Raw genomic sequence first — 12,595 nt, forward strand, 5'->3', positions numbered from 1 at the left:
CTTTTCAGTGAAAAGCTTTTAAAATATTACCATTTACACCAAAGATGAGCATATTACATTCAAGCTTTCTGGTTCCATAACAACACACAAGTGGATGCAGTGTGTGCAGTTTGTGTGGAATGCAGACAGATATAATGTATTTCATATCTGTGTCTCTTCAAGGCTCAAGTGGATACTCATTATGGATTTGCCTTTGCCCTTAGGTAATGCCAATTTTCCACAGAAACTACATAACTAAACTACATACCATAGTAAACCTACGTTTCCTACAGTGAACTGAACAGTGCTGAATACAGTGACTTGTAGTCTATACTGGTAGTTCCAAGAGACCCAGCAATATATCCAGCTAACTGAGTTCTCAAACATAATGTAACTGCCCTGCTTTGGGGCAAAAACACCTATCTATTTTATTATAAGAAAGAATAGTTGCTATATGTTTCATGTACATTCTCCTACTTGAATGTGAAGGGAGGGTATTTTCTAGTTACCAGAAATAGGTTATATGTGTCTACTCCGTGGAGTTCAAGCAGACCCCTGGGTCAGGGTAGTGCTGCTGATTTTGGTTGGATTCTTTGTCCATTCTGCCTGGGCAGAGAAGTTGAATCCAACACAACAGTTACACCACAACTACCATGCAGATGCCCTGACCATCCATTGGTTTCACTGTAGAGGTTTGCATATACATTGGCGTTCTGTCTGTCCTCTCAAACACCAGAAAGAATGCCTGCAACTTGCAGGTAGATATCACGTTGGTTGCTTTGTGAGTATGTGAGTAGCCTGAAGAACATAAATCCGTAGAACTTCAGAGGTTCCATATGATATCTGCTTCCATTAGGCTGTATCTAACTATGCTGCAGATGTTGGGCAGTCCCATCTGTATCATTTTCCACATTGCCCCAATAACATGGAATAGGGGTGGCTACGTGTTTGCATCTAATGATCAGAAATATGGGGCTCCCATTGGAAACTAGTTGCCACATGGCTTAAAAAGAAACATGATGTGTATGTCTAATTTCTAAAGAGTTCTGATATGTATGTTTCTCAACTAAGTGGCTTATCAGAAGGAGTAGGAATTTGTAACTATAAGGTAAAATCGTCCCTGTTTCATGATGTTTGTGATCTCTGGGTAATGGTATCTGTATTTTTAAAGGTTAAAGAAAAGAAAAAAAAAAGCACACACACACACATACACACACACTACAGAGTAGAGATGAGTACTTGTTTCTTATATGCATTGAAAAAGTATTTTATATCATCCTTACAATACTTAACCAAATGCTTTTAACATTTTCAGTTTAATGTAGATAAGATATTCAACACACATTTCAGTGTTGGGGAAATCACCGACTCCCCTGGTTGGAATCCAGCATAACCATTGCTGGTTTAATTTCATCCCAACCTAAAATGCAACTCCATAATTTATCTCTAAGGGAAGAAATAATTTTATGCTTCTTTTCTTTTTTAGTAATAGTACCTTCACAAACATATAAATAGCATTGGGGAGGGCCTTTTAAAATGAGCTCCTAGCCAGGTGCAGTGGCACACATCTTAATCCCAGTGACTCAGGCTGAGGCAGGAGGATCACAAGGGCAAAGCAAACCTCAGCAACTTGGCAAGACCCTGTCTCAAAATAAAAAATAGAAAGGGCTGGGAATGTGACTCTGGTTACGCTTAAGCCCATGGATTCAATCCCTGTACCAAAATTTAAAAAATAAATGAAATAATAATCTTACCAAATATATAAATATAAAAGTCACCTGTGTATATGCCTCTTAAAAATATTACATTCCTCAGAAATAATTCTAAAATGAAGTTCTTTGGGTATGGATAGGGGAATGACTTCCTACTTTACTTAATAGGACAGATAGCTAGGCTAATTCAAATTCAATTAACAGTCAGTTTTCCCCTTGGTGATAGGTTCCTAACTGGGTTCCTCAGCATGTTATTTAACATGATGAAGTTCCATACAGTCATGCTTGCTTGCTTCAGAGAAGAAGAATGACCACTTTTAGTAAAATTTGTTCTGAGCAAAGAGCCCTAGATTTTTTATTAAAAAAAAAAAAAAAAGACAAGTTGAACATCATATTCAAAATAAAGAACCAACATTTTGGCCATTGCCCTGATCACGCCTTCTCTCTTAACCAGTAGAGCAGAAGTAAAATGTGAAAAATAGGCTAGATGGGTAAGTGATCAACCTGGAAGCGGCTGATGGTTTCTCTGAGAGTGAATACTGCATCTTTCTCTATTTGGGTACCTGCTTCCAGTCAAAGCCTTGAGGTAATCCCAAATGTACCAGTATACTGACAACAACCAAACTGCGTTTGACAGCTCTATGTGCCTCCAACCATAGTGAACACATTGTTCACAGGAAAGGGGGGAAACTATGACCACCATCTGTGACAAAGCCTTTAATGTCTTCAGTGTTGTCTACTTTTAATAAGACTGCTTTTTTTAAAGCATGCTGGCAAGACCTTTATAACACCTTGTTTTGCTGGACTTTAACCTTGAGTGTCAAAACACCTAGGTATCTTCGGGAGTTTTCACAGGATTATCACCTCTTCAAATGTCTCTGTAAAACAGTTCTGCTGGCTTTGCTCTGTGTTTCAGTATCGTACCTCCCTAATGACTCCAGCTGTCAGTGTATAATTCTGACAGTATTGACCCAGCCAAGCACAGAACTCTGCATGAAGGATCCATACTCCAGATCACATTTCAGCCTGAACTCTTGTCATTTAATCCCTGGGCCACTTCACTGGACTCCTTGAGTTCATTGCAGGTACCATAAAAGTTGTCTGGCATTGATACTGGGCATTAATCCTTCTTCAAAGACTGGATCGTGATTCTGGTTGTGCCTTAGTTCTTTTCAGGAATCATCCCCAGTATAACACCTTGGCAAACCAAGCCTTAGAGTATCCCTCTATGCAATTGTCGCTTCCAAGTGTTAGAAGTTAAGACTATCTGGCATTTTCTAAACCTTAAGTTAGTCTACACCAAAAGCTGTGCAGAGGATTTCCCCCATATATATGTGAATGATATTATTAAGCCTGGTACCTCTTTGGTGAAGAGACTGGGGGTTGGCTCATTAGACATAACCTGGCTATGGGTAGATTTCCTATGTAACCTGAGATGCTTTTCACTTGTCCACAGGGGTCTTAATTCCTTTGGTAAGTGCTTGCTCCTTGGGTATGAGACAGATGTAGCTCTAGGTGGGCCTCACAAAGATTCCAGGCTATGATTACTTCAATGCTAACACTTGAAGAAGACAAGTCATCAGTTCTCAGCAAGTGCCACCTCTACCAAGAGAAAATGTGATACCTGTGCTTGAGAAAATCATCAGCATGTTTACTAGGGAGATACATGAACACTTAAAAATTTGGATCTGCAAAGTGTGACTCATTGTACTCCATATCCTACCTGCATCTAATGGCAAAACTCTGCACAAGTCTTTTCTGTTTCTAACAGCATGGAGCCATCATGATGAGAGATCAACATCACATAGCAACAATACATTAAAAAATATTTGCAGACAGTATCTCTGACAATTTCAAAGAACCGATGAAGGATTTTTGTCAGGGTCAGAGGCTGGCCTTTCCAAAGAAAATGCCAGTGAACAGAAAGGAAGAAAGGAGATGCCAACCTCTGCAAAAAAAAAAAAAGTAAAAGACCGGCCTTTCTTTCCAACCTGTACAGCCAAGACCACAGAGCACCATGCTGGATCTAAGGTTTCAGTCTCTTGCTGAAGAAGAGAAGCTCAAGGTTCATCGCAGTCTTTCACAATGGTCCTCCTCTTGTCAGTTCATGCTGTATAGGCTCTTGGATGCCTTAGTGCTCTGCAAGCTCCTTTAGTCTCCAGCAAACGAAGCTCTCCTACCAGAAGCACAACGCCTGCCATCTGAATCATGGTTTTCCCCTTCACCCATCCCATGTTTCCCAATGATATGGCTATTTCTCTCTTGAGGCAAAGAGCATTTGCCTCCGTTCCCCCGCCCCAAAACCCCTGCTGTTTAGATAAAACAGCAGAATTTTAGTTGTTTGTCACCTTTAGTTTGTGGACTCTGGTGCTGAAATTAACTACTGTTCAATTTCTTTTTAGCCACTAGCGACATGTATCTAAGGGTGTGCTGCTTTGGTTTCCCTTAGTAAAATGCCTCTGGTGCCATGCAGTGATATCGTGAACCTTATTTTGCTCCAGGAACCTCTCTGTAACCTTATCATCAGAGGTCAGGCTTCTCATGCAGAAGGTTCTGTGTTCTCTGCACTCTGAATCCTGCACCGTACCATCCTTTTGTGAGCCTTGTTCTTGTTTTGAGAAAGATGGCAGGGCCAGCAACAGGAGCCCTTTTGTTCTAATGAGTTGTTTATTTGGATCCTAAAGTGACCCTGAAGGGTTTTTTTTGTTTTGTTTTTGTTTCCAGAAGAACAACAGTCTGCCATAGTGTTCATCTTTTGGATATAGGGAAAAAGCTCCACATTTTCATTTCAGAGAATTATTATCTTCTCTGTCCCTACTTCCAGTACTCCCTTACCCTTAGTTCTTTTCCACCTTGTGAATATCACCTCTCCTACATTTTTCTACAGCAGACAGTTGAGAGGGAATTAGCAGTTTTGTTGCACAAGTACTTTAGATTCTTTGAGAGAAGGAGAGGGACCTGTCTCAAACTGGAAGCATGGACCCAGATTTTACAAAAACAGGGTTATAGTCAAACTGCAAGGATGGGTTCTGACAGGTAAGTAAGGTTTTTCAATTGATTCAAAAGAACGAAAACCATGGGGTTGGAGATGTAGTTCAGTGGTAGAGTGCTTGCCTATGTGAAACCCTAGGTTCCATCCCCAGCATCTCAAAGAAAGAAAATCAAATACAGCATTTACTATCCTAAGTCTATGAATAACATGCTGTGACATGGTGTTCTTATCTGCATCCCCACCTCCATTTCCACCAGCTAAAGGCACTGTGCATGGTCTGTGGTCTGTCAGGTTCATGATAGTTCAGTCCTGATTGCCAAGAATACTTGAAATCTGATTCCACCCTAGTGACTACTTCTAACTGCTCCCTAAGGCAGGTTTATCCGCCGATCATTAATGATACAAAAATACTTCGCAGTTGTCGCTTCCTGTTTGATCCCGAATGTTGGTCCACATTGTACACTATAATAGGTGTTATACATGTAAGGAGGATTATGTGACATAATAGGGAAAATTGAAAATTTTGGTTAGTCTGTACTTCTGATAAAAACTGATGTTTAGCTATCCTCATTTAAATCCCCTGGTGCTAACATATGGTTGCTTTCACAAATCACAAATAGAGTGAACCTTAAGATATATGACAAAACTGCATGCCTGTAGTCCCAGCTACTTGGGACTGAGACAGGAAGATTACTTGAGTCCAGGAGTTCAACATCCTGAGCAACATAATAAAGACTCTCATCTCAGAAAGAAAAACACACATATTTCTTTTTTTCCTTTTGAGATAAAAACTTCTCTTAGAAGCAAAATTGGCATTTATATTGTTTGTGCTGTGTCCATCAGGATGAAGCAAAATTGAGGTTTTCTCTGAAGCTAATTGCATTACGATTAATGCCTCGTGTAATCACAGTAAACGATAGAAAGTAAAATACGGTGCCTACTTTTGAGAGGCTTATAGCTCAGTAGAATAATTCAAATCATTAACCATTTACTGAACTCCATGCTGTGTTCTAGGGATACAAAGCCTTCATGAGAGCTTACTGTGTGGTAGGGAAGCTATGTGGACAAGCAATGTACTATTAGGTGATTTTAATGCTTTGTGAATATTGTAGTATACTTACACAAACTAAATGGCTACAGTGCCACTATGCCATCTTATGGGACCACCATTGTATACATAGTCCATCACTGACTGAAGTGTGATTTGGTGCATGACTGTAATTACAGAACAGATTGATAAGTTCAGCAATAGAAGCATGTACTGGAGCAAAATTCAGCATATTTATAGAGCATCTGTTGTGTGCCAGACGTTCTACATAAAGGAGGATCAAACTGACATAGCCCTTGTCCTTGTGGAGCTTGCAATCTAGTAGGTCAAAGAGACATTAAACACATAAATGTATAATGTCAATTTGTGGTAAATTAATAAAAAAGTACTTTGGGGACTGCAGATGTAGCTCACTGGCATGATGCCTGCTTAGCAAGTGGGTGGCCCTAGGTTCAATTCTCAGCACCACAAAAATAAACACCAAAGTACTTGAAAATTTCAGGATACAGGTAAACTTTTTTAAACTAATAAAACCAGGTAGAAGGGATATTTCTATGCCAAGACCTAAAAAACAAGCCTGGGTTCATTCCTGTTGTTCAAGTAATGGAATCAGGAAAGTTCTGGGCTAATTGTAGATAGAAGTTTAATATGGCAAGAAAGTAGTGCACTAGGGAGAGACTATGACAGGATTGGAATAGATTGGAGCCAAGATTGTGTAGGACCTTTCTAGCCTTGGTAGGGATTATGGATTGAATTCTAAATAAATGTGAGAAATCAGTGAAGTTTTTTTCAATAATCACTCTAGAGTGATCTTTTTGGAGAAAGATCAGAAAAAAGGCAAGACTTAGCAAGGTTCTAAGCAACTTCGTTAAGACACTAAAAAAAAAGTCCCGGGATGGGGAGACATTACTGGGGATTTAGCTCAGTTGGTAGAGTGCTTGCCTAGCATGCACAAGGCCCTGGGTTCAACCCCCAGCACCATCCAAAAAAAAAAAAAAAAAAAAAAACTCTGGGGATGTAGCTCAGTGGTAAAGCACCCCTGGATTCAATCCCCAGAATAAAAAACAACAAAGAAAAAAAGGAAAGCGCAGAAATGGAAAGACTATCAAATGTTCTTACTGTGGGTTTGGGGATGAAACGATTATGGGTTGACTTTCAGTAGTACTAGTGGAGTGGTAGTAGTGGACAGGACGATGCTAACCTCAGAACAAATGAACAGAATTTGGAAATGTGGATGAAAGAGTGGATGCAGTTTTAGGCAAAGAACAACATCTATTTTCCTGGTTTGAGCAATTAAGTAGTTTGGTGTGCCATTTACTGAAATGGGAATTCCCTGAAGGAAAAACCTGGGTTTTTTTTTTTTTGGTGGTGGAAGGATCAGAATTCAGGGCCGGTTTCACAAAGGAGATAATCTTTAAAGTGGGTCTAATATAAGACATTGTTAAAAGCAAATCTATTACAGATCAAGATGAGTAACGGAGATATAAAGAGCTCTGAGAGTTGAGCAGGAATAGAGCTCAGCAGTTAATAGGAAGGTTTCTTGGAAGATATGGGATGTGAATTTACCTGTGAGGATTGAATGGTATTTGGATTAGTCTAGGAGAAAAATTGCAAGAAGAGAAACCATATGAACAAAAAGCAAGACAGGCATGTTATATGAATTAAGTCATAAGAACAATTTAAGTAGAACAAAGGAGATTGAACCAGGAAACAAAAAGGAGGTAATAGGGACCAGATTTATTTATTTATTTGAGATGGGGGTTCCCAGGGACATGAAAATTATGCTGAGATTATAAAGGGTGAATATTGGCATTTTCGGATGGTTAGGATGTTGGTTATGCGTCAAATGAATTAAAATAGAGAAGATTGGTCTTTGTTTCACTTTTTTTTTTTGGAAATTCCTAATAGTGCCAGCATAGAAGTAAGGGCTTTGGTTGGATTTACAAATCTAGAGGGAATGAAAGAAAAAGTGAACAGGACTTGGATGATTTAATGGAACTAGGGGTGGGGAGAAACACAGTTAACTTTGTAACTGAGTAGTTGATTTTTGACCAAAGTGAAAAAAGTTGGGAATGGGACTAATTGAAATAGAAAGCTTGATTTTAAATATGGTAGGGATGGGTAATGGAGTAAAGTGTTTCATGAAGAACATTAAGTCAGAGCAAGCCAAGTGTACTTGTGATTTCAAACACTGTTTAAAAGCAAAACCTTGGGCAAAGAAAAAATTGGATTCCGTATAGATCAAGAAAGACCACTATTCCATACCTCTGTAAGACAGGGAAACTAATTGTTCTTGATTCTTTACTCTGTATCATATTGTGCTTGCTCTTCTTTCCCTCAATTTGATTATCCTGCTATATATTTTAAGTGAGGTTTTCTGTACTTTAACAACTTCTTTTTTCGCTTTTTATGAGATTGTGCCATTTGCTTTCTTTATCGTCATGAGTGTTGGCCCTGACTGTGTCCCTTCTGCTTTTTTCCCCTGCAAAGAAATCCAATGGGAGAAAATAGTTTTTAGGGGAAAGGCACTTTCACTTTAAAAACCTGTTGAAATTGAGATAACAGTTTGGCATGTGCAAGGAATACCAAATTACCCCCTAAAGCGTGGTCAACACTGTTACCCCAGTCAAAACTTTTGGCTTTTGATCATACATTCCTCCTTTGATGTCATAATCTTTTGAGATTCTTCTAAACTAGTTGCTGACCAGATGGATGAATGTCATTTTAGTCATGTTCTGTGTGTTATTGTGTTTTAGGAAAAAACTAGAGGGTGGGGGCTTCCTCCTATAAAGAGCTAAAGAGTTGGCTACCTGCAGTTTCTTTGTCTTAACATCTTCTTACTACCTCCTACAGGGATCCATACGGCTTTGGAGATAGTCGAGACACAAGACGAGATCGATCTCCAATCCGAGGAAGTCCAAGGAGAGAACCCAGGGATGGCAGAAATGGCCGGGATGCCCGTGATAGCAGAGACATTCGAGACCCCCGTGACTTGCGGGACCACAGAGACAGCAGAGACATTCGGGATCACAGAGACAGCAGAAGTATGCGCGATGCTCGGGACATGAGGGATCTTAGAGACTTTCGTGACCTAAGAGATTCTAGGGATTTTCGAGATCATCGGGACCCCATGTATGACAGATACAGAGACATGAGAGACTCCCGAGAGCCTATGTACAGGTACTTACATAGCCATCATGCTTCCTTGTTTGTTAACAGCCTTTGTGTGTTTTGCTTGAATTAAGTGAAAGCTCTGTGAGAGCAGTGACTTTATCAGCCTTGCATTTTCTGTGTCTATCAAATAATAGACATGGGGGTGCTCAATAAATTTTGCTAAATGTGTGAACAATTAATTAGTTATGCTTAGTGAATGAATCTGGATCTTTCTCTGTCTTGTAAAAGACAATAAATATATGAAATATATGTATAATAGCCAATAAATATATGAAAAGATGCTCCATATCATTAGTCCGCAGAGGAATGCAAATAAAAACCACAGTGAGATACCATTTTATATCTTATGTGAATGGTTACAATATATATTTTTTTTAATACAGAAAATAGTATCTGCAAGGTATGGAGAAATTGGAACCTTCTTACATTGCTGGTAGACATGTAAAGGGTATATGGCCCCTGTGGGAAAAAGTTTGGTAGTTCCTAAAAAAGTTAAATATAAAATTATCATGTGATCCATTAGTTCCATTCCTGAGTACATACCCAAAAGAATTGAAAAGAGAGGCTCAATTATATATGAATGTGCATAGCAGCACTATTTATACAAGATAAGAACTAGAATCAATCCAAATGTCTGTCAAGAGACAAATGGTTTTTTAAAATGTTATATATACATACAATGGAATATTATCTGGCCATAAAAACTCAAGAAGTTCTTGTTTTTGTTTTGTTTTGTTTTGTTTTGTTTTGTTTTGTTTTGTTTTGTTTTGTTTTGTGCGGTGTAGGGGATTGAACCCAGGACCTTGTGCTTGTGAGTCAGGCATTCTATACTGAGCTATATTCCCAGTCCAAGAAGTTCTGATAGATGTTAAAACATGGATGATCCTTGAAAACATGCTAAGTGAAACAAGCCACACACACACACACACACACACACACACACACACAAAGCCCAGTTATTGTATGCTTCTACCTGTATAAAATATCTGGAATAGGCAAATTCATGAAAGACAGAAAGTAGAGATTACCAGGGGCTAGGGAGAGGAAGGAATAGGGAGTTACTGCTTCACAAGTAGAAATTCTGTTTGAGGTAATGAAAGTTTTGGACATAGAGAATGGTGACAGTTGTACAACACTGTATTTCCACTGGATTTTACACTTAGAAATGATTAAAATGGCAAATTATTATTATATATTTACTGCAACTTCTACATAGCATAGAGAAGAGAGGTGGAGGCATTAAAATCATTCCTAAAAATTATTATCAGTAATTATCACTGGGTCTTTTGCATTTACTGTATACCAAGGACTATACAAACTACTTTCTGTAGATCATCTCTGTTCATCCCTCTGTCCTTAACTTAATTACAGCCACAGAGATGATAAGCAGTTAGTTCCAGATACAAAGCTTTTTGTCTGAATCCAAAGTCCTGTGTCTTACTTAGAGGGACCTGGGTCTTGAAAATTTTTCTAAACCTGATTTTTGCAGGATAGGACAGAGTTTTAACTTGGTGAAAACTTCCCTAACTTTTCAGGAGAGAAGGCTCTTATGATCGATACCTGCGGATGGATGACTATTGCAGGAGAAAGGATGATTCTTACTTTGACCGTTACAGAGACAGCTTTGATGGACGAGGCCCTCCTGGCCCAGAAAGTCAGTCTCGTGCAAAAGGTAAAGTACCAGAAATAGTCCATTCCTGTTACCATCATAAAACACTACCAAAGAAAGGTGATACTAATAACCAATACCCCAGCTGGAAAGGGGCTAATGTGTTGGCCAGGCAGTTCATAAAAAGAAATATAAATAGCTTGTTAATGTTTAGAGAACATTGAGTTTGAAAATAATTTCAAGTTCAAATTAACACCATCGTCTTGTTTAGTCATCCATCAAGAAATATGAAATTCCAGAAATGAGAAATGAACAAAAGATTGGAGCTGAAGACATTAAATGCTTGCTTTTTCGCTCATTGACGAGAAAACTATGACTGTCTGCAATATCTATACAACATGAAATTTTGTTTTGTTTCTTTATCATTTTTACCTGATCACATCTCTCTTTTAGGTAAAGACAAACTCCGTTTTTAAATTTAGTTTTAGAAAAAGCATAAAGGGTTTATTTAGTGAAAAGAAATATACCCCAGGGAAATGTGCAGTGAGCTGTCTCAAGAGAGAAAGTGGATTTTTCTCAATACATTTAAAGTTTTTTAAATGAACTAGGCACAGTGGCACATGCCTGTAATCCCAGAGACCCAGGAGGCTGAGCCAGGAGGATCACAAGTTTGAGGCCAATCTCAGCAATTTAGAGAGACCTTTAACAACTTAGCAAGACCCTGTCTCAAAATAAATAATACAAAAACTGGGGCTCAGCGGTAAAGTGCACCTGGGTTCAATCCCCACTACCAAAAAAAGTTTGTGCCTTTTAATCAGTTTCATTTTTATAAACTTAATAATAAAAAAAATTATTATAAAAATTATTATTTTTAAGAAGTAGATATAAGAATTACTTTGGAGAGTCCTCTGGCTTTTTTTTAATAGACAGTCCTTATTTCAGATTTCTCTTGATGGTATCTTGCAGAGCGTTTGAAACGTGAGGAACGGCGTAGAGAAGAGCTTTATCGTCAATATTTTGAGGAAATCCAGAGACGCTTTGATGCTGAGAGACCTGTGGATTGTTCTGTGATTGTGGTCAACAAGCAGACTAAGTAAGACCCCTTGGATATCTCTCTCTATAAGGAAATGTGTCAGAAGAGAAATTCAGGTTCCTGCTTAGCTGCTCTACCCCACTGAACTTGGGCTGTGTATTCTGGTATTGTTATGAGGATTAGCTGGAGTTCTTTGAGTTGTAGGTGACAGAAACCCCAATTCAATCTGCCTTAAATCCAAAAGGGAAATTTTTAGTTTGCTAATTGGAAGTTTGGTCATGGCCACATTCGTGGTCAGACTGTATGATCAAGACTTGGTCTCTGTGTTGGTGTCTCAGCACAGCTTCCCTTGGTGTTCTTATTCTCATACAGGTTTTCTACGAGACAAAGTAGAATAGCTAGATATGTGAGCTTATTAACAAACCCTTTGAAAGAGAGCTTCTCTTTTCTGATGCTTCCACCGAAAGTCCTGAATTGTTCTCATTAGATTGGCCTGGCTCACTTTTCCTTTCCCTGATCTTGTCACTTGCCAGGGGTGTTAGAATGCCATATGTCTTGTGCCCATCCCTAAAGCTAGAGGTGGAATTAGTCCTGTGGACCCATGTGAACTGAGAGTGGGAGACGGAGTAGATATTAATCAAAGCAATAGATCCCCCTTCATGGGACAGTCCCAAACCCCTAATACTTTGGGAAGTACGGCTCTGTTTTCCAGCCAAAAACTATGCCTACTTTGTGAAGGGCCCTGGCCTTGCAGAACTGTTAGATGACCATGTTAGCCATGCCAGAGTTGATAGCACAATTCTGTTTCACCTCTGTTTACATTCTCACCTGGGAAGAGGCAGAGCAGAGAAACAGAAAGGGAGATAGCAGCTGCAGTCTTGACAGTAGCTGTGTTCCCTTTCCCCAGTTGGTTAGTAAATAACATCATGTATTTTCTAGTAGTTTGGGGTTAAAGAGCTAATTTCAAGTCAGTGACTAGGGAAATAGGTGTTGAGACACCACGCAGCAGGCAGAGTTCACAGACTCTGGGTAACTTGTTCAGAGATAG

At 39.0% G+C, this 12,595-nt stretch overlaps 1 protein-coding gene across 2 annotated transcripts in view; it reads left to right on the forward strand.

The window, feature by feature from the left end:
* Positions 1-12,595, forward strand: part of Ncoa5 (nuclear receptor coactivator 5) — a 30,978-nt gene that overhangs the window by 13,383 nt on the left and 5,000 nt on the right. For both annotated transcript variants that reach the window (XM_047541271.1, XM_047541270.1), the window contains exons 3-5: positions 8,585-8,911; positions 10,441-10,577; positions 11,481-11,607. In XM_047541271.1, coding sequence (XP_047397227.1) covers positions 8,585-8,911; positions 10,441-10,577; positions 11,481-11,607 — 591 coding nt within the window. The remainder of the gene's footprint in view (positions 1-8,584; positions 8,912-10,440; positions 10,578-11,480; positions 11,608-12,595) is intronic.

The sequence above is a fragment of the Sciurus carolinensis genome, chromosome 2 (assembly GCF_902686445.1).
Source record: "Sciurus carolinensis chromosome 2, mSciCar1.2, whole genome shotgun sequence".
Lineage (NCBI taxonomy): Eukaryota > Metazoa > Chordata > Mammalia > Rodentia > Sciuridae > Sciurus > Sciurus carolinensis.